This window comes from Brachycentrus maculatus, unplaced genomic scaffold (assembly GCF_059751285.1).
Source record: "Brachycentrus maculatus isolate JH-2025_06_01 unplaced genomic scaffold, ASM5975128v1 h1tg000226l, whole genome shotgun sequence".
In the NCBI taxonomy this organism is placed as follows: Eukaryota; Metazoa; Arthropoda; class Insecta; order Trichoptera; family Brachycentridae; genus Brachycentrus; species Brachycentrus maculatus.
Window position 1 is genome coordinate 989,230 of NW_028280977.1, and position 20,504 is coordinate 1,009,733.

The 20,504-nt window shown below is 32.3% G+C and overlaps 1 protein-coding gene and 1 non-coding gene across 3 annotated transcripts; both read left to right on the forward strand.

Annotated features, from left to right (window-relative positions):
• On the forward strand, nt 1-13,247 carry LOC148306790 (organic cation transporter protein-like). 2 transcript variants are annotated; one of them, XM_088264410.1, is made up of 4 exons: nt 1-144; nt 9,026-9,392; nt 10,968-11,372; nt 11,481-13,247. In XM_088264410.1, the coding sequence occupies exons 1-4, from the start codon at nt 3-5 to the stop codon at nt 12,196-12,198; spliced, it is 1,632 nt and encodes a 543-aa protein (XP_088120536.1). In that variant the 5' UTR covers nt 1-2; the 3' UTR covers nt 12,199-13,247. The 2 variants fall into 2 exon arrangements, with proteins under 2 accessions (XP_088120536.1, XP_088120537.1); XM_088264411.1 differs by lacking the exon at nt 1-144 and adding an exon at nt 4,894-4,984.
• Nucleotides 3,021-3,317, forward strand: LOC148306791 (signal recognition particle RNA). Its single transcript, XR_015837951.1, has one exon.
• Nucleotides 13,248-20,504: the final 7,257 nt, after the last annotated feature.

Genomic DNA, 20,504 nt, shown 5'->3' on the forward strand with positions numbered 1-20,504 from the left:
GAATGAACTTGAATGTTTCGGGCCGGCACCAGCTGGCACGAGTGCGAAGTACGAACAAGTCTAAAATAATGGAATATCCAGAAGAAAGCGAATTTTTGACTAAAGAAAATAATAACTTTGAAAGGAATCTCGGGAATCAAAACAGTAAGTTACAGTGATTCATTTATTATACGAGTATGATATGTTTTTATAGTCTTGAATTGAGATAATTTCATCTGTAAATGTATTTGTAATATATTGCATAAATAGCATTAGTTTTTGTTTAGGTTAGGAAATTATTGAATAAAACAAAAGTGAAAAAATAATCAAACAATAGGGATTTCTCATGATGTTTTATTGGCAAATAAATTAATATGAAAAATCAAAAGACTATCGGTACGATTCTTATTGAAATATCTAGATAAATAAGAGAGATATGAAGGTTTGAACTCTTGATATTTTAATAAAACGAAAAACGGACACCGTTATACGTCATCGGGTGTATTTTTGGGCGTATCCCTTTAAGTGTCTGCTTTATAGAGCTCTAATAGTAGTAGTGTGGATTCGTTTCTGTGACATCATTCGTTACCAACTTACAAAAACAACGTTTCTGAAGAAGGTGAATTTTGCAAAAGAAAATAATTAATGAAAATATTTATTATATGGGCTGTTATAAACACAAAACTAATCTTACACAATCATTTAAAGGTTGAGTATGTTAAATTAGATTTTCCTCCCGAATGATAATACCCTATTCGTCATACTAGTAGTGTGTAATATCAATTACTGAACACAATTAATTTATTCCCAGTGCGAGATGACAGTCGTAACAATCAATAAAAGCTTTTATTGAAACCTTGACAATTTTAAATAAATTGTTTTAGCATAAAGTTATTTGACTGTCATAAGTTGTACAATAATTTGTTGAATAGTTCCTCTGTGGGATCCGTCTCGGAACATTAAGTAAAGGGTCCGCCAAATAACTTTTTTTTTTTTAAAACAGGGCGCAAAACATCGAGTGTAGCTTCGGCTGTGTGGCACGTAGCGCCGTCCTGTTGAAACCAAATGTTGCCAATATCCTCCTCTTCAATTTTTGTGAACAAAAATCCGTTCAACATGGCCCGATAACGATCGCCATTGACTGTAACGGCCACTCCTTGCTCATTTTCAAAGAAAAATGGCCCAATTATGCCTCTGGACCAAAATCCGCACCAAACAGTGACTCGTTTTGGGTGTACCGGCTTTTCAATGTATGCGTGCGGGTTTTCTGTGCCCCAAATACGACAATTTTGCTTGTTTACATACCCGCCAAGATCAAAATGAGCTTCATCCGAAAAGATGATTTTTTTGGCAAAATCGGCATCTTCTGTAAGTCGATCGCAGGCCCACTCAGCGAAGCGAAAACGCATTGGATGGTCAGTTGGCTTCAACTCCTGAACCAATTGGACTTTGTATGGCGTCATACCAAGGTCTTTATGCAAAATTCGTCTCAATGATGTCTCCGAAATGTTCAATTGTTGAGAACGACGGTGAATTGATGTTGATGGCGCTTCACGCACACTTTCTGCCACAACATCGATATTCTCGGGTGTACGCACTGTTTTTGGCTTTTCACGCTTTGGTTTATCGATGAGGATGCCAGTTTCTTTCACTTTTTTCACAAGATAACGAACATACGGAGCTGACGGTGCTTCTCTTCTTCCAAAAACCGTACGCAATTTTCGCACACATTCTGCAACATTACCATGATTTTCAAAGTAATGTCGCAATATTTCCCAGCGTTGTTCAAGCGTATACACAACCATATTCGCTCAGCGGAAGGATAAAACTAATTATCTGTCAAATCAGACATGAGCTAAGTGTTACCATTCACGAAATAAGCACTAGTTGAAAAAAAAAACTTTAGATGGCGGACCCTATATTATTTTTAAAATTGTTTTTTGGATAACAATAACATTATTTAATACTGCATTACTTTTACCACCCCAATCAATAACCCCATACTGTAGACTGACATAAAGCTTAGTGATTTTTTTCTAATTCTTTTATATTTAGGATATTACATGTATATTTTAATTCTATGGTTTTAAAGATGTATGTTTTTTTGTTGTATTTTTAGTTTCCAAATCCCACGTCATTATCCATTTATTACTAGCTCTTTTATAAATTCCTTGTTGAATTTATATCTTTTTTTATAATATTGATTCATCATACGTTCTAAACGCTAGGTCCATTTTTTCTTATTGTTTCAACTGTATTTTTTAAAGCTTATTGTAAGCCAAGCAGGATTTAAAATTTCATTTCTTGTTTTTTAATTTTCATCCAGTGAATTTTATTTTTGAATTTATACACCATCTGTGTACCAGCCTAAAAAGTAATCTTGGGGTACTTGAACATATGTGTGATTATAAAAAATGTCGGTAGGTGGCGAAATAAACTTTTGAGTTTGTCGTACGATAAAATAAATTTGTGCATGAAAATATTGATATCAATGAATAATTCAATTTGAAATAAATATACTTTTGAACGAAAAAAAAACAATAAGAAATATTTATGTCAGGATAGGGATTCGATCGTAGTTCCAAAGTATATGTACACTATTTTTGCACTGTTCTAAAAATGTCGGTAGATGGCGAAATAAATTTTTGAGTTTGTCGTACGATAAAATAAATTTGTGCATGAAAATATTGATATCAATGAAAAATTAAATTTGAAATACTTAAATATATTTTTGAACAAAAAAAAAACAATAAGAAATATTTATGTCAGGATAGGGATTCGATCGTAGTTCCAAGTATATGTACACTATTTTTGCACTGTTCTAAAAATGTCGCTAGATGGCGTAATAATTTTTTTGTTTTTGAGTTTGTCGTACGATAAAATGAATTCGTGCATGAAAATATTGATATCGATGAAAAATTAAATTTGAAATAAATATATTTTTGAACAAAAAAAAAACAATTAAAAGAAATATTTTTGTCAGGATAGGGATTCGATCGTGGTCCCTAAGTATATATACACTATTTTTGACACTGTGTTCGACTGGAAGCGTGGCGTCTTCTGTAATCCGGCTACTCGGAGGTCAGGTTTGGAGGATGGTCTGAGGTCGGGGGTTCTGCGGCTGAGTTGCCCGCGTTGACTGGACGTCCGCACTAAGCTTGCCATCAATATGGCCGCCCGAGAGGAGTCTCGGCCGGCCAGGTTGGCTAAGGAGGGGCGCACCGGGCCAGGGGGGAAACCCAGCAGCCAAAAGTCCCCGTGGGAGGCAGTAGTGGGATAGCGTCCGGGAGCGAAGCGCTTAGTTGTAGCCCGACCGACACGGCCAGACCCAAACCTTTTGCCAAAATTTATGAAAAACTTTATATTGTTGGGTAATTTATCAAAAATTAAACACGGTTAATGAATTTATTTACATAAATATGATAATATGTAACGCGTTTCGTCTTATTAAGACATTATCAAACACATGTGTATCTATCGTTCCTCGAATAATCGTTTTCCCGGATGTGTCGTTTATTTCTTCTATCCCGAATTAATTTCATACTAAACTAAACCGCATCGATCGTTTCTGTATCACCATTTACCGCATGTATCGTTCGAATTAAGCTGCATATTTGATACATTTTGCCTGTTTTTTTTTACATTCTTTTCAATTTTCTTACATTCAATGGCAACTTATGGAATAGAAACTATCGAAAGCTTGTGTAACCGATAGCAGGAGAGGTCGATATTGATGAAAAGGAGCCGCTGTACCTGCATTTTCAGAAGCGTGCACACTCTTTGAAAGAAAACTTTCTACAACGCACATTCAATAACCGATGCTGAAAAAAAATACTATTTGCAAAGCCGAAAATATACTATTGACTTACGAAAATAAAACAGTTAAAAAACAAAAGTATTTTATAAAATTCTATTCAGGTTTGTATTTTTTTTAATAAATACATTTGCATCTGAAACATGTATTCTACTTAGAATTTGAGCCTACGAATGGTTATGCAGATTGGGACGACGGTATCTTTACTCGGTCGTATCTATTTGCGTATTGACCTCTTAATCCCGCATTCATTGTTTACCCGCATTTATAGTTTATTTTAATTGGTCCCTTTAAAAACGATAGATAGAGGTTTTACTGAATATGTAAATAAAAGTAGAATTCAATAACCGTGTTTAATTTAGGATAAATTACCCAACAATTCAAAATGGAATTTTACCAACTGTCTGCAGTTACAATAAATATCAAAAAAAATGTTTTTACTTTGCAAATTAATGAAATCAACTATATTCGTAACAAACATTGATATCTGGAGCTGAATACTGAAATGAGCATATAAACAGAATGTCAGAAGACAGACTTCCACGTATCGCCCTTCAAGTAAACCCTGAAAGACCTCCAAAAAGGTGGAGAGATAGCTGGCAGTCAACATCCCAAGAACGACAGGCGGCGGCACAGACATATTTTGAGGAATTATAAAAAGAAGAAGAAGAACTATATTCATTCTGCCAACTTCTACTGGAAAGACGAAGCATAAATGTAGATTCAGCTGTTTAATAATAAAAAAAACTATTCAATTAATTTATTCATGAATGTGTCCCATATGTTTCTTTTTCGTAGAAATGTTTGCTATTATGCTTTTATACGGATACCTATGTAATTATTTTATCAGTACCTTTGAGATAGTATACAAAATCCTCTTCCACCGCTTTCGGTAGAGTAAGTCTAGAACTACACAAATAAAGCAGTGATGTGCTTGGGGATTTAAAAGATAATAATATTTGTCTCAATGATATCTGAATAAACACAATAATACAGCACGTATAATTTTGTATTTCAGACACCAGACTACCGTATAGTCACTCGCTATAATACAATAAAATTGACAACTGTTTCTTTGCAAATTCTTTGGGAATTGCATCAGTGCATTCATTACCTTTGTTCTACAGAAAAAGTGTGTTATAAAACAAAAAAGTTCTCATATACCTTGTTTTTCAAAAATGGCGATTAAAGGTATTTTTTATTTTATTATTATTTATTAACGAAATTTTTTGAGCATGCCAAAATTTCCGCTAACAAATGGTTGATTCGCTTTACTGGCAAGTCATTTATATCAACGTTTTGTCAATGCCTGAGCATAGATAACGACTGTATTTAGATACAATGGATCTCATAAAAAATATCAATAACAAAATGTAAAAATTATGGATATATTTCCAAATGTTTGTTTTTAAAATTCTGTTAGTAAATTTATTGATAAAAGACGAATATATTTTTAAGGATATGGAAGTCTAGTTATTTACAGGGCTCACAACTTGTCATTCGCTGGTTTAATTGATTCCAATAGTAACATTTACCCATCTTACCACGACTAACAACTACACTACTCATATTTCAAATAGTTGTATTTATGCTTGTTTATAAAATTATCATCGCAATATACCGTAGTTGCACCAAATGATCGCTAAGCGATTAATATATTTATATAGACTAGCATCCCGACCCAAATATGTAAATATTTATGTTTTACCTGAATATTGCTCGTATTCTGGAATGTCATCAAACATAACGACATTGTATCAAATGCATCTGCGACCGTTTATTCTATAGTCAGCTAATATATGTCATTTAATTTAATGGCAGTCAATGTTTGATATATGGAGAGGATAACATTCAAACATTAAAAAAAATTGGCTAGGATTCGAAAAAGGGTAAATAAATAATCTCCTTTCAACACTTATCCGCGCCCGATGGTGCATAGGGCTCTGCATCGTATTAGTGCAGTGTAATCTTGATCAATACTTACTTGAAGGCAATGTGATCCCTCCTGCGCTTTAGGGACCAGCCCCAGGGTAATATTAAATAAATATTAGAGTGTAAAATCACTAATATTTATTTTCACCCCCCCCCTGGGAATCGAGCCCAGGACCTCCAGCACGGTAGCTAAACACGCTAACCATTACACCACGGTGGCGGACTAAATAAATGATCATCATATTATTAAAACATTATAATGATATTAAGCTCACGTGATTTTTAGATAATTGATTATACTAACCGGATGAGGGTAGCATAAAAAGGGTGAGGACTGTCCTAATACATTTTTGTCACAATATCAAATTATACGGGCATATGTATGTAGTATATATATATATATGTAGTATATATATCGCTCACTCCTTTCAAGAACGTCGTAAATCAAAAGTCGACAATTTTCAGTTGTGCATGTTTTCGGAATGCCAAGAAAATGTCCTAGAAAAAGAGGCATATTTTTAACTTAATATTTACCAGCTACAGGGCAGAAAGTGTTGTTTTTGCATTTTGAAGAAAAGGTTATGTTTAACTATTTTTTGAAAAATACCAAATATTTTTCAAATAGAGAAAAAACCTTCAGGTTTACCCTAAAAAGATATATTGCACAGTAGAAAGTTCAATAAGTGGCTTGATATTTATTTTGAATAAATTGTATTTTATATTCTAAAACTTTCTCCTGAAAAATCAAGTTTTTTGATTTATGACGTTCTTGAAAGGAGTGAGCGATATGTGTCACCTACTTTCAAAATCAGCCAGATCCAATTTTATAATATTTAAAAATAAATACTCTATCGGAATGCCAATTGTGGGTTTTATTGTTTAAAATATTGAAATACTTGAAAACCCTGCTAAAAATACTTAAAAACAGCGTTGTATTTCAAACTCAGCTATATTCATGGAACGTGCCTTCTGACCCATATCGGCCAATCAGAGAGCGGGGATAAATAAAAAATTAAGATGATATCATTATCGGTGTCTCGTGTTTTTTTTTTATTCTGAAATAAAGTCCAAAAAGAGGGAAAATTCTCCATTTCATAATTTTTTATCTAATGATAGGCAAATCTTTGTAACATAAATGTTACCCGGAGAATTTGCATTTTTCGTAAAATCGACTAGCATGGATCTGGCGGATTTTGAAATTAAGCAACATATGTAATTGAATATAACGTATATATGGTTTAATTTATAATTAAAATGTAACTTTGTTTTAAAATCACTATAGATATTTTATTGACTGATTATGACTGATTATTTCTTCAGTCTTGATAAAGAAGCGGTTAGCTTCGAAACCGGTAGACATTATAATAAAATATTTATAGTGATTTTAAAACGAAATAACATTTTAATTATAAAATGAAAAATGACATAGTTAGTGCTTCAAATGTAAATAATATGATTTAATTTATATTTGAGGCACTAACTTTGTGATTTTCCATTTTACAATTAAAATGTAACTTTGTTTTAAAATTATAATGAATATAGTGATTTTAAAACTAACTTCCATTTTAAGTATTAAATATAATTTATTGGTGTCGTGGCGTAGTTGTGTAGACGCTCGACTGCGAAACCATGGTCGCAGGATCGATTCCCGACAGTGGCAAAATGAATTCAAGGAAAAAATATTTTCAATGGATCATTCTCATGATGTGTAAATTAATATGAAAAATCACAAGACTACCGATAACAAACTTATTTAAATCTGTAGATAAATAAGGGAGATACGAAGGTTTAAACTTTAGATATTTGAATAAAACGAAAAACGGACACCGCCATACGTCTTCAAATTTTACGTCATCAGGTGTGTTATGGGGCGTATCTCTTTATGTATCTGCTTTATAGAGCTGTGATAGTAGTAATGTGGATTCGTTTATGTCACGTCATGCATTACCCACTTACGAAAACAACGTTTTTACGGAGGCGAATTTTGCAAAAGAAAATAATGAATGAAAATATTGATTGTATCGGCTGTTATGAACACAAAACGAGTCTTACACAATCCTTTATAGGTTGAGTATGTTAAATAAGATATTTGTCCCGAGTGATTACCCTATCCGTCTAGTATCAGTGGTCGGCAACTTATTAGTCAAAGTTAAAAATATGCACATTATATTTTGGACTGCCATTACAAAGTCGGCGTCGTTTGATACGTCACACGTAGCGTAATGACGCCAAGTAAAAAACTCACCATATTAAAAATTAATCACACAACTTTATTTATGCCATAATTGGGCTCAATATATTCTTTGTTATAGGATAAGTACTAACCCGCAGATTGACAAGAAATAATAAAATTTATTATGTGTAATTATTATCTACTGGTCCGATATTGAAAGTGTACTGAGTAAAATAATCACTTGCACGTTTTAAAATTCAACATGGACATATTTAATAACTATTGAAGTTTTTTTGCTATTTTTTTGTAAAATAACACACTCATTTAAAATTATGTATGTTAATACTATACAAATAAAAAAAAATGTTCAAATCTTTAATCTCATGAAATTATCAAACTATAAGTTTGAAAATTTTACACAGCGCTGCATTCGAATACGTGTATTTTTACATAAACATGTATATATATGTATATATATATATATATATATATATATATATATATATATATATATATATATATATATATATATATATATATATATATATATATATATATATATATATATATATATATATATATATATATATATATATATATATATATATATATATATATATATATATATATATATATATATATATATATATATACACATATATAAATATATACATATGAGAGGTGTGACAGGCAAAAACAAGTTTTAAAAAACAGCCTTTTCCACTCCCGATGGCAGAGCTAGCTGTTTAACATCAAAACACGCTATACTAAAATTTTCTCACGGCGGGCAACAGGTGATGTCGCGTAGCATTTTCAATGATTTCTACTACATTGTTTCATCGATTTGTTAGTATTATACAGTAGACAATCTTTTTATAACCTGTATAAATTGCTGGGTATAGTAAGTGTTTTATGACAATAAAATACAAAAACTAAAATTTTATGTTTAATTTATAATTGAAGCAAAAACATTGTGATTTTACCATTTTATAATTAAAATATAACTTTATTTTAAAATCACTATAAAATGTAAATAATTTTTAGTGATTTAAAAAAAAAGTTATATTTTAATTATAAAAATATAATCAATGCTGGTTTTAAAAAAATGTAATAACTTTTTTTTTCAGAAAATAACAAGGAACTTGTCGACGATGAGGTACAAAATTGCATGGGACCAATGGGAAAATACCAGCTCTTAGTTCTGCTCTTGATATTCCCTTGTAAAATTACCACCGCCTTTCATCCCTTGGGCATTGTATTCCTCGCGCCGCGGACAGACTTTATGTGCATGGACAATGCCACGAACGGGACTGTCGGAGAGCTCAACCAGTGTCCGTGTGGTAACCCTCAGTATGACAGAAGCCTGTTTCAAGACACCATCATCATGTCTTGGGGCCTCATCTGCGAGAGGGAATGGCTGGTGAGCCTCAACCAAACTATGTTCATGCTGGGAATGTTAATAGGAAGCTTGTGCTTTGGTCCTATGTCAGACCGGTCAGTTTAATTTTATTTAATCTTCTTCTTCTACATCTAACCCTTATCCGCACCCACTGGTGCATAGGGCACTGCATCATATAAACGCAGTGTTATCTTGATCGTTAACACATGAAGGAAAGGTGATCAGCCCTCCGCTTCAGGTACCAGTCCAGGGAAATATTGAATAAATATTAGAGTGAAAAAAACACTTAAATTTACTTAATCCCCCACTGGGAATCGAACCCGGGACCTCCAGAATAGACCATCACACTACGGAGGTGGACATTTAATCTATGCAGGGAAAAGTACTGTAAGACTGGACGGCGCTCAAAACTGGACGGGTATAACTAAAATATTTCTATTTTTGGGTTTAATAAAATTATTATTTGTATTTTTAAGAAAGTGTGATGCTTCAAAGAATCATCCTAGCTTTATTACGTTCAAAGATGCTCTGATTCTTGACAGTTTGGCTTTTCTAATTGTCTTATATATGTTTAGAATTTTCGTACAGAGGATTTGGGAGTTAGATAATTTTTTTAGTCTATGATTTTAAATATGAATATAAACACCCCCTTGATACATCCAGAACTCCACTGGAGTGATATCATCCGTTTTATGAAAGAATGTGGATTTTAATTGATATTAGTAATGTTAGTAAATAACCACTCACCGACTACTTCTGTCTACCGGTTTCGAGACGTACCCGTCTCTTCGTCAGGACATACACTACAATTTAACAATCATGCGAACAACACTACACCACACCCACTTAGTACTATTCACATACACTATCACTACACATGCAAAACATGTGGATTTGTGGATTTGTTTATTTTAAACCTTACTTTTGCTGTTTTAAAGCAAAGAGTATACTCGTATAATATCGATTTATTACTATTATTATTGAAAACTTAAGTGTCCAGTACTAGAAGACAACCAAGCTAGGACACAATGCAGAACCCTCTTCTAGTAAAAGATCTTTTGACGACAGTCAACAGTCCGGCTTCTCCTGAAAAGTTTTATGTAGTTTCTTCTCAGCAATGAGCAAATGCTTAGAAGTTCCAGATTGGCCCACACTAGATTATTCCTACCTTTCCCAACACAAATAAAACATTTTTTTAGCTAGAAGAAACAAAAATCCACTTAATGAGCTAAACCTTGTACATAATAAGAAAGGTGTATAATAAATGCAACTCTTATCCATTAAAAGTACTAGAGATGTGTACTTTTTATTAAAAATTTCATTTCATTCAAACCCTTATCCGCACCCTATGGTGCATAGGGCACTGCATCATATAAACGCAGTGTTATCTTGATCATTCACACATGAAGGAAAGGTGATCAGCCCTCCGCATCAGGTACCAGTCTAAGGTTATATCGAATAAATATCACAATGAAAAAATCACTTATATTTATTTGACCCCCCCTGGGAATCGAACCCGGGATCTCCAGTATGGTAGCCCAGCGTGCTGACCATTACACTACGGAGGAGGAGTTTAATACATTTTAAATACCTTATATATTTTAAATACAAAAATGCACATTCGTATGTAATAGAAAAACAACTTGTTTTACTAATATACGTTTTTTCAGATTTGGGCGAAGGGTCATCATGGTGCCAGTGACCCTCGAGATAGTGGCTGGAATATCAGCAAGTTTCGTTACAAAATACTGGGCATTTGTTGCTCTTCGTTTCTGTGTCGGAGCTTCCATAGGAGGGACGATGATCATCTCATTCGTTCTCCTGGTAGAATTTACAGGGAAAAAATACAGGGAACTTATCTCTTGCCTGATTCAAATCCCGTTTAATGTCGGATATCTGCTGTTGCCAGTTGTCGGATACTATGTTCGAACTTGGCAGTATATACAGTTTACGTTATGTCTCCCGGCTATCCTGATGCTGGTTACTTTTTGGTTCATCCCAGAAAGCCCTCGTTGGTTGCTCGCGACTGGTGAAACCGACAAGGCGATAGTAGTCATCAAAAAAGCGGCGCAAGTGTAAGTGTTATACATATATCTTTATCCTGATAATCTGAAGATATTAGCTATAAGTATTTATGGTCCTTTGTTCCACGATTTAAGGATTTATCGCTACTTTTTTTTCAGAAATAATCTACCAACGGATGGAATTGAACGTGTGATCAAAAGATACCAAGAAAACAAACCGAAGACCGTTGAAAAAAAGGGCACTATCGTCGATCTTTTTAGGACAACTAATTTGCGAAAAAATATAATTTTCATGTGCGTAAACTGGGTTGTTTGTAGTTTTGGGTTTTTTGGACTTTCGCAGTATATTGGACAACTGGATGGTAATATTTTTATTAATGTTACGATTTCTGCTGGACTTAACCTTTTGGCTACGTGCGTTCTATATTTGTCCATAAAACTGCTGGCAAGAAAGCCCGCTTTGTGCACTATGAACATTGTAACATCGATTTGTTTGATCAGTATAGCTGTCATACCCAAAGAAGGGGCTATTTACAAAGTCGTTTTAGCCTGTATAGGTAATGTTGGAATGTTTGTAGCTTTTGTTATCGTTTACCTGTACACTTCTGAGCTCTTCCCAACTGTGGTGAGAAACGCCGCCCTGGGGACTGCTTCTATGATGGCCAGAGTTGGTTCCATGACAGCGCCGTTTGTGGTTTCATTAGGTTCTACGGCGACGTGGTTACCGCCCGTCATATTTGGCACAACTCCGATTATAGCCACTATACTGTGTTTGTTTTTACCAGAAACTAAAGGCTGTGATTTGCCGACATCGATATCGGATGGAGAGGCGTTTGGTAAAACTGATAAACGAAAGACTCGAAGTGTTGCAGTATGATATATTAAAAGTAGTCATCAAAAGTGTTCAATAAAAAGTCTTCAAAGATTTGTACGCATTAGTAGCGTTACAGCCATTTCTGCTATTCTCCGTTTCTTGCCTGCTATTTCTCTTCAATTTGCTTTCTGATTTAGCAGTGTCCTTCACCTTACGATTCTTCACTTACGTCATTTGTATGTTATCAAACATATTCCACTCTTTAGCGGAGATTGATCACCACAAAATAGTTGGCACCAACAGGTTTATTTTCGATGATTTACCCTATCCATAATTTAGGTAAAGATAAGAAAGATGCCTTATTCTAAATAACGTTTCATCTAACTTTTGTAGCTACATCTCGTTGAGCGTGACAGCTCTATGATAAAAAATATTTTTTAAATAATCGTTGTGTCGGAATTTAAATCAATAAGTAGCAAAAATTGACAATATTTTGACACAGACCCAGAAATAAAATACATATATAAATTGTTGGTTAAACGCCAAAGGGTCACAACGCAAAAAAGTCTTTATTTCAAAAATGGTATCTAAATTGTCAATATTTTCATATTCGAAAAAGACACCCATGATTCTAGCGTTAGAAATGTCCGTTTCATTTAAGAATCATGGATATCTTTCGAATATGAAAATGTTGACGATTTAGTTTTTTTTTTAAATGTAATAAATGTTTTAATTTTTTTGCGCTGTGGTCCTTTTGCATTTAACCAGCGATATGTAGGTGCTATTCTAGAAATCAAGATATATCTCCGAGAATAGTGCCTTGCGTTTTTACAGAAGTTGATAAAAATGCATTATAGATAGTACTAGTAGGTAGGTTTAAAACTAAGTAGAATAAGATTTTTTACTGCGTATATTAGTTTTATAACGGTTTTTTTATGTAAATATTCTTTACTACATTGTTATTGGGGAATTAAACATACAAATACCGAGTACTTAACCCCAAGTCCAAAGTATACAGAGATGTTAAACGAGTATAATTTTGTTGTGTATGTATTTTATAACATGTTATTAATGTTCCTTAATATACTTTTATTCAAACATATGAAATTCTAGATATGTATTTATTTTTTTATCTCCTTGTTAGATTTCTTAATTAGTTCTAATTATTTTATTTGCAATATAAATCATTCATTTTCTTGAATGTTGTGTGGCACATTTTATAAAATAAAACAACTTTGTTTTAACCACTTTTTTATTGGTACATTTTTTCTCTAACCAGTTTCTACAAAAACCTTGTCAACATCAGGGTTAAACATGTACTCGTACATGTTTGAAAACTATATGTATATATATATATATATATATATATATATATATATATATATATATATATATATATATATATATATATATATATATATATATATATATATATATATATATATATATATATATATATATATATATATATATATATATATATATATTAGGAGTACAAACTAGTTCTCCTAGAATGTTCTCGCTGGTTACTCGCAACTGGAGAAATCGACAACGTGATAGAAGTCATAAAAAGGAGCTCAAGTGCAAGTAATTTATGATGGTTTTTTAATTTTCAAACTGGAATTCACAATTTATTAGCTCGAAGCATTTATGGTCCTTTGTTTTATAATTTCACGATAAAGGCTACTTATATTACAGAAACAATCTACCAATGGATGTAATTGAACAGGTAATCAAAAGATACAAAAAAAAACAAACCAAATACATCCAAAAAAACCCAGATGCAAGACTTATCACCTGCGTTCATATAATTAATGACCAGGTTAATACTTTGTCTAACCAATGCAGTGCCCTATGCACCATCTGGGTGCGAATAACGGTAAAAAAATAAAAAGAAAAAAAATGTCTTCCTCCATAGTAGCGTTCGGCCACCTTTCTGAAAGTCCTTGGTTTGATTCTTAGGATGGTCAAAATATGTACGAGATTTTTAATCTCAATATTTATTCAATATTACCTTGGGATGGTACGTATAACTACAGTGCAAGGCTGATATTCATACAAATAGCGATCAAGTAAACATTACCTCCAGTCAGTGCTTGACTGGAGGCCTAGAACAGGACGCAGAAGCCTGGGTAGGCCCCAGACAAGATGGTCCGATGGCATTAAGAAAGTGGCCTGCACTGGAAGAGAGTCGCGTCCAACAGACAACTGTGGAAGTCCAAGAGGGAGGCCTTCGTTCCATACTGGACACAAGAAGAAGGCTGAGGTAAGTAGTAAATATTGCATCAATCTGATGTCGTGCTCAATGAATTTTTGGATGAGAAAAAAAAGTTGACAAATCACTCAATCCCAAACACATACTATCATCGACCAAAATTACCACAGCATTGTACAGGGTGGCGCAAAATTGATCATCCAATTTTGTTTTTATATAACTTTTTTTCTAAATAAAAAAAATATTTTTTAAGTAAAGTAAATCATCGTTTTAACCTTCTAATTTTTTTCTGTTCAGTGGAAAAGATGATATCCGTCAAGTGGCTGACGTTAGTATTGATACACATTTATGCTCGTTTTATCGCATTTTCCACGACTATCCTCAAGATTTCCGGTGAAAAATGATCGCATTCCAGTTCACATATCGCTCATTCCTTTCAACAGCGCCATAAATTAAAAAAACTTGATTTTTTAGGATATCGTTTTTGAAGTTTAAAAATTTAATAAAATGTATTAAAAATGAATATCAAGCCACTTATTGAATTTTTTACTGTAAAATAGATCCTTTTAGGTAAAACCTGAATGTTTTTTCTCCATTTGAAAAATATTTAGTTTTTTTTTTAAATAATGAAACAATACCTTTTCTTCAAAATACATAAACAACACTTTCTGCCCTGTAGCGGAAAAATATTAAGTAAAAAATTTGCCGCTTTTGCTGGGATATGGTACATTTTCTGGGCATTCCGAAAACGTGCACAACTGAAAATTGACGATTTTTTAAATATGACGTTGTTGAAAGGAGTGAGCGATATGTCAAATATGATTGACGTACGACATCATTTGCAAAAATTATAACATTTTCCGAAAAGTTTATTAATTTTGTGCCACCTTGTATATATTTTTGTGTTATTCACAAGTAATAATAAATAACTAGACAAAAATAACATAAAAATTTATCAAATTTTGATGTGTTAAAATAATATATCTAAACGGGCGTATTATGTAATCCATTAAATTGTAATTGATGTCAAAACATTTTGTTAAATTTTACTAACAAATTGAGAGAACGATGTAACAGGATGTGTTGGAATTAAATGGTGACATCCGTGACGAAACTGTACATTTGTATACCAGTTCACTTTGCTAATCTAGTGACCGATTACAATGTCACATTCCGGTCACCGTTCAGTGTCAAAAATACAGCGCAGTCAGGTCATGAACAAAGCTGTTTTAAAGAGAGGAGACCATGCAATTCACACCCATAAAAAAAATACACCGTTTTTTACGGACTGCAGTTTTTTCTCTTCAAATATTACGTTTTACAATTTAAATTTGGCGTTTTACAAGACAAATTGGAGGTTATATTGTATTTTATAAAAAAAGTTAGAATTTAAAAAAATTAAATTCATATCGCTCACTCCATTCAAGAACGTCATAAATCAAAAAACATGATTTTTCAGGAGAACGTTTTTAAAGTTTAAAAGTATAATAAAATGTATTAAAAATAAATATCAAGCCACTTATTGAACTTTTTACTGTGCAACAGATCTTTTTAGATAAAACCTGAAGGTTTTTTCTCCATTTGAAAAATATTTAGTATATTTAAAAATTAAATAATTAAACAATACCTATTCTTCAAAATGCAAAAACAACACTTTCTGCCCTGTAGCAGGTAAAGATTAAGTTAAAAATATGCTGCTTTTGCTGGGATATACTATATTTTCTGAGCATTCCGAAAACATGCACAACTGAAAATTGACGATTTTTGATTTATGACGTTTTGAAGAAAATGTATTGTTTTATTATTTTTTTGAATATAGGTACTAAATATGTTTCAAATTGAGAAAAAACATTCAGGTTTTACCTTAAAAGATCTGTTGCACAGTAAAAAGTTCAATAAGGGCTTGATACTTATTTTTAAAACATTTTATTATATTTTTAAACTTTAAAAATGATTAAACTGAAAAATCAAGTTTTTTGAAATATGACGTTGTTGAAAGAAAGGAGTGAGCGATATCTGCGCCTCAGGACCGCGTCAGTGGGGTGAAGTGCCCTATACACCATCTGAGTGCGAATATAGGTCAAATAAAAAATATGTAAAGAAACCTTAAATTGTCGTATTTATAATATATTATCATTGTGCGGAAGGAGGAAATAACAATAGTTACACTAATTTGATGCTGATACTGTTATTATGTTATTACAGAAAATGCTTTTTCATCATTTAAGTTTTACCTCGTTTTACTCGTAGGTACGAATTAGAATAATATACATTATTTACGACAAATTATTTTTACAGTGTTGACCTTCGTGATGTATCGGTTAACGCATTCGATTACCGTGCATGTATTCCTAGGTTCGTTTAATATTTAAAGCATTTGCTTCGTGGTTAGTCATTTTTACTTTTTTTGTAAATATGTTAGGTAATATTAGTATATAACCACTCACCGAGATTTTTATGTCTACCGGTTTCGAGACCTACCCGTCTCTTCGTCGGGACAATGCAAACAACAGCATGAAAACAATAGTACACGTCACACCCTATACGGTGGTGACGTGTACTATTCACACAATATTTATTATTTTTACTGTGGAAAAAAAACTATTTACCATTTTCTGCACACAATGGTGCATAGGGCACTACATAAAATGATGGAAATGTTTATGTTAGGAAATGTTAAAGAAAGCAAGGTGATTAATCCTTCGTTTTAGTTGCCAGTCCAGAGTTAATTAAATAAATATTACAGTGAAACAACACTTATTTGTGGTATATTTATTTAGACCTCTCTAGGAATCGAACCTGGGATCTCGCGTATGATAGACAAATACACCCACCACTACTCTATTGAGACCCACAAAGAAACAAATTATACCATATAAGTATGTATGTATAGTATATTTGCCTAACAGTCGTTAGATATGCTATAATCAAGTTTAAATCTTAATGAAACGTGATAAACTTACCGCAAAAAATTTTATATTTTGTTTTTCGATAATTTGAACTAAGTTTATTTTGGTTAAAATAAAATAATGTTTTTTAACCACAATAAATCAGTTTCTGATAACCAGGAAAACTTGATATCGAAAAACAAATTATAAGGAAGGTATCCAAAAAATTAAATCATGACAATGACTAACAAACACTAAACGTGAATTATGTCTTTGAAGTCCCTTAAAAAGATTATTTGGTTTGTATTATATGTAGTTGTTCGAATTTTACGCACAATTCCAGATTCTCATTAATTAATTGTACGTTTTCTCATTATACTCTTGATAAAGTTTATACCAAAATGATTGTTCGCATGAATATTACTAGCGTTTGCTTTTTTCATGATTGAGTACCAAAGTATGGTTCAGGAAAACTATTCCAGGTGTTAAAAATCGTCATATATCTCTTCTCCAAGTGATTCGAAGCAAACCACATGTACTGTGAACAGATATATTTTCATATCAGCACAGGTCGCGGTCACGCACATTTGCGGATGAGCTGATAAGCATGCTCGAGGGGCCAAAGAGACGCACGCGGCTCGCGAGCCACGGTTTGTCGACCACTGGACTACACCAATCATCGTGTCATTATCGGTTTAAGAGTACAAAGGACTAACATGCTCATGTCTATACTCGTGTGCATGCGTATTTGAACATGATTCACGGTCATTGGTTACTATTTGTGTTTTGCAGAATTAACGTTTTTTATTTGTAATTTTAAATTAAGTAGTTACGCTGAACGAGTTATTTTTTAATCGATTAACATCGAAAGATCGAAAAAAATATATATTAAAAAAATAACTGTATTATAATAAATTTTGGCTATGGTGCTTGGAGGTCCCGGGTTCGATTCTCAAGAGGGATCAAAATAAGCATAGTAGATTTTCACTCCAATATTTATTTAATATGGCCCTGAACTGATATTGATCACCTTACCTTCATAAAATTAACGATCAACTTAACATTTCTTCGATCTAATGTAGTGCCCTATGCACCATCGTGTGCTGATAAGATTCATTAGAGGTATTTATTAGAGATATTAGGTTTATTAATTTAGACGCACTCGTTTAGAGCATCGTCATAAACTCAAAAAACTCCAAAATATACAATAAATTTTATAGCAGGAAGAAATAAACAAAAAAATATCTAGTACTCGTACATTATGATTTTATTCACATATTATACCATATAAGTATTTTATAGTTCGTAAAATGTATGATGAAATATAGGTTTGATGTATTTTTTTTTCGTAGTCAAAGCCTACGACGAAACTACTAACTCCAATGCATATTTTAATTTTATATCGGTATGAAAATTAAGGATAAAAAAATATTTGGCTTATTATGTTAATATTCACACATTTTTTTGATTATTTGACAGTTCTTTAAAAGTACGGCAAAATACAGGTTTACTGTTGAATATTTGTTTTTTTCTTATTTTTTATAGTCCAACCCGACGATGTCATTCACTCGATTTCTGGGTTTTCTATCTGTGGATGTGAAAGAAACCCCACAACGGACCACTATTATACAAGTCAAGGACAACTTGTTAATGGGAGTCATTGGCCCTTAATAGGTCTGGTCCCATAGTTTCACAATCCCGCTAGATCGAACCCTTCCGTAACGAAGTGATTGTTACAGAATATATTATGCTGTGAACTTCGATATAATGAATCTCGAAGGGTTTTGAAAAAAGATCTATATATTGAGTAATTTGTCATATTAAGATCAAACTTGCTATAATTAAACTCAGTTTGCTTCCGGCAACACATGTTGTCAGGTCGCACACAATTATTTTTTTTAAATACAGTTTCTTGTTTGTTTTTTAGAATGTGTATGGAACAAATATTTTTATATATTTTTTATAACTTACCTTACTTTTTGATAACTCTTTTCTTTTGATAACCATATATTTATTTCGAAGATAAACTATTTTTTAAATACAAAAACTGCGTTTAAAAAAACAATGACGTCAAATGTTACCTGGGTTTAAAGAAAATTATGTTCCTATTTCACGAATACTAAGCCTTAAGCTTCTTTATATTTAGGTTTGGAGGGCTAAAAATCCGCTATATCGAGATTCCCTCCCTTATTTGTTGACCTCTATACAGCGCGTACTATGGAATCGAAACTCATTAAAACGATTAATATGTGTGGTATCAGATAAAACAGTAAACACATCGTTATTGAAATGCAGGGTGGCGCAAAATTAAACACCCTATTGGAAGATGTTATAATTTTTGCAAATGGCATTGTACGTCAATCATTTTTGACATTTGTGAACTAGACAGCAGCAGTATACAAACATCGGTCACAAACGTTTATCAACACTGGCGGCAGCCACTTGGCGGATATCATCTTTTCCACTTCCAAAAAAATTTGAATGGTCCAAAAAAATTTCCATTACTCATTTTTTTATTTAGTAAAAAGGTTATTCAAAAACCAAATTGAATGATTGATTTTGCGCCAGTATAAATCTTTTTGTATACTGCAGCTGTCTAGTTCACAAAGGTGAAATATGATTTACGTACAACGCCATTTGCAAAAATGATAACATTTTCTGATTGGGTGATACATTTTGCCCTACCCTTTATAGGCATACATATTATGTACATCCATATACTACTCGATATACATACATATATACAACTCGATATATAGATTGTTTTATGTTACATATTACTACTGTATGCATAAGATACATACAGAATTTACGTGTACATATATTTAAATATTTACATAAACTTAAACTACATAATTACTTTCTTTACATTGCGGTTTATTTACATGCTCTATATATTAGTAATGTAGAAGAATATATTTATTTGAATACTACAATTAGTTCAAGGGGATTTTTTTGTTAAATCGTTAAATCGAAGAATTTTTTATATTGAGTTTCGTTAGATCGAGGTTCCACTGTACTTCCTGTATATATGGTACAAAGAAAGAGCTAAATGAGTGGCAGAGAAGATGTACCGATAAATGCGAGATAAGGTTTAAAAATATTATTACCTACCTTAAAATGTATACAAAACTACAATGGTATTGTTGAGTAAGAATATTTTAACAATGTAATATGTATATATTTAAATAAACTATTTCTAGAATGTTGTTTAAAATGCTTTTATTTTTTTATGTAAAGATAAGGTTATGTTAGGTTATTTGGCA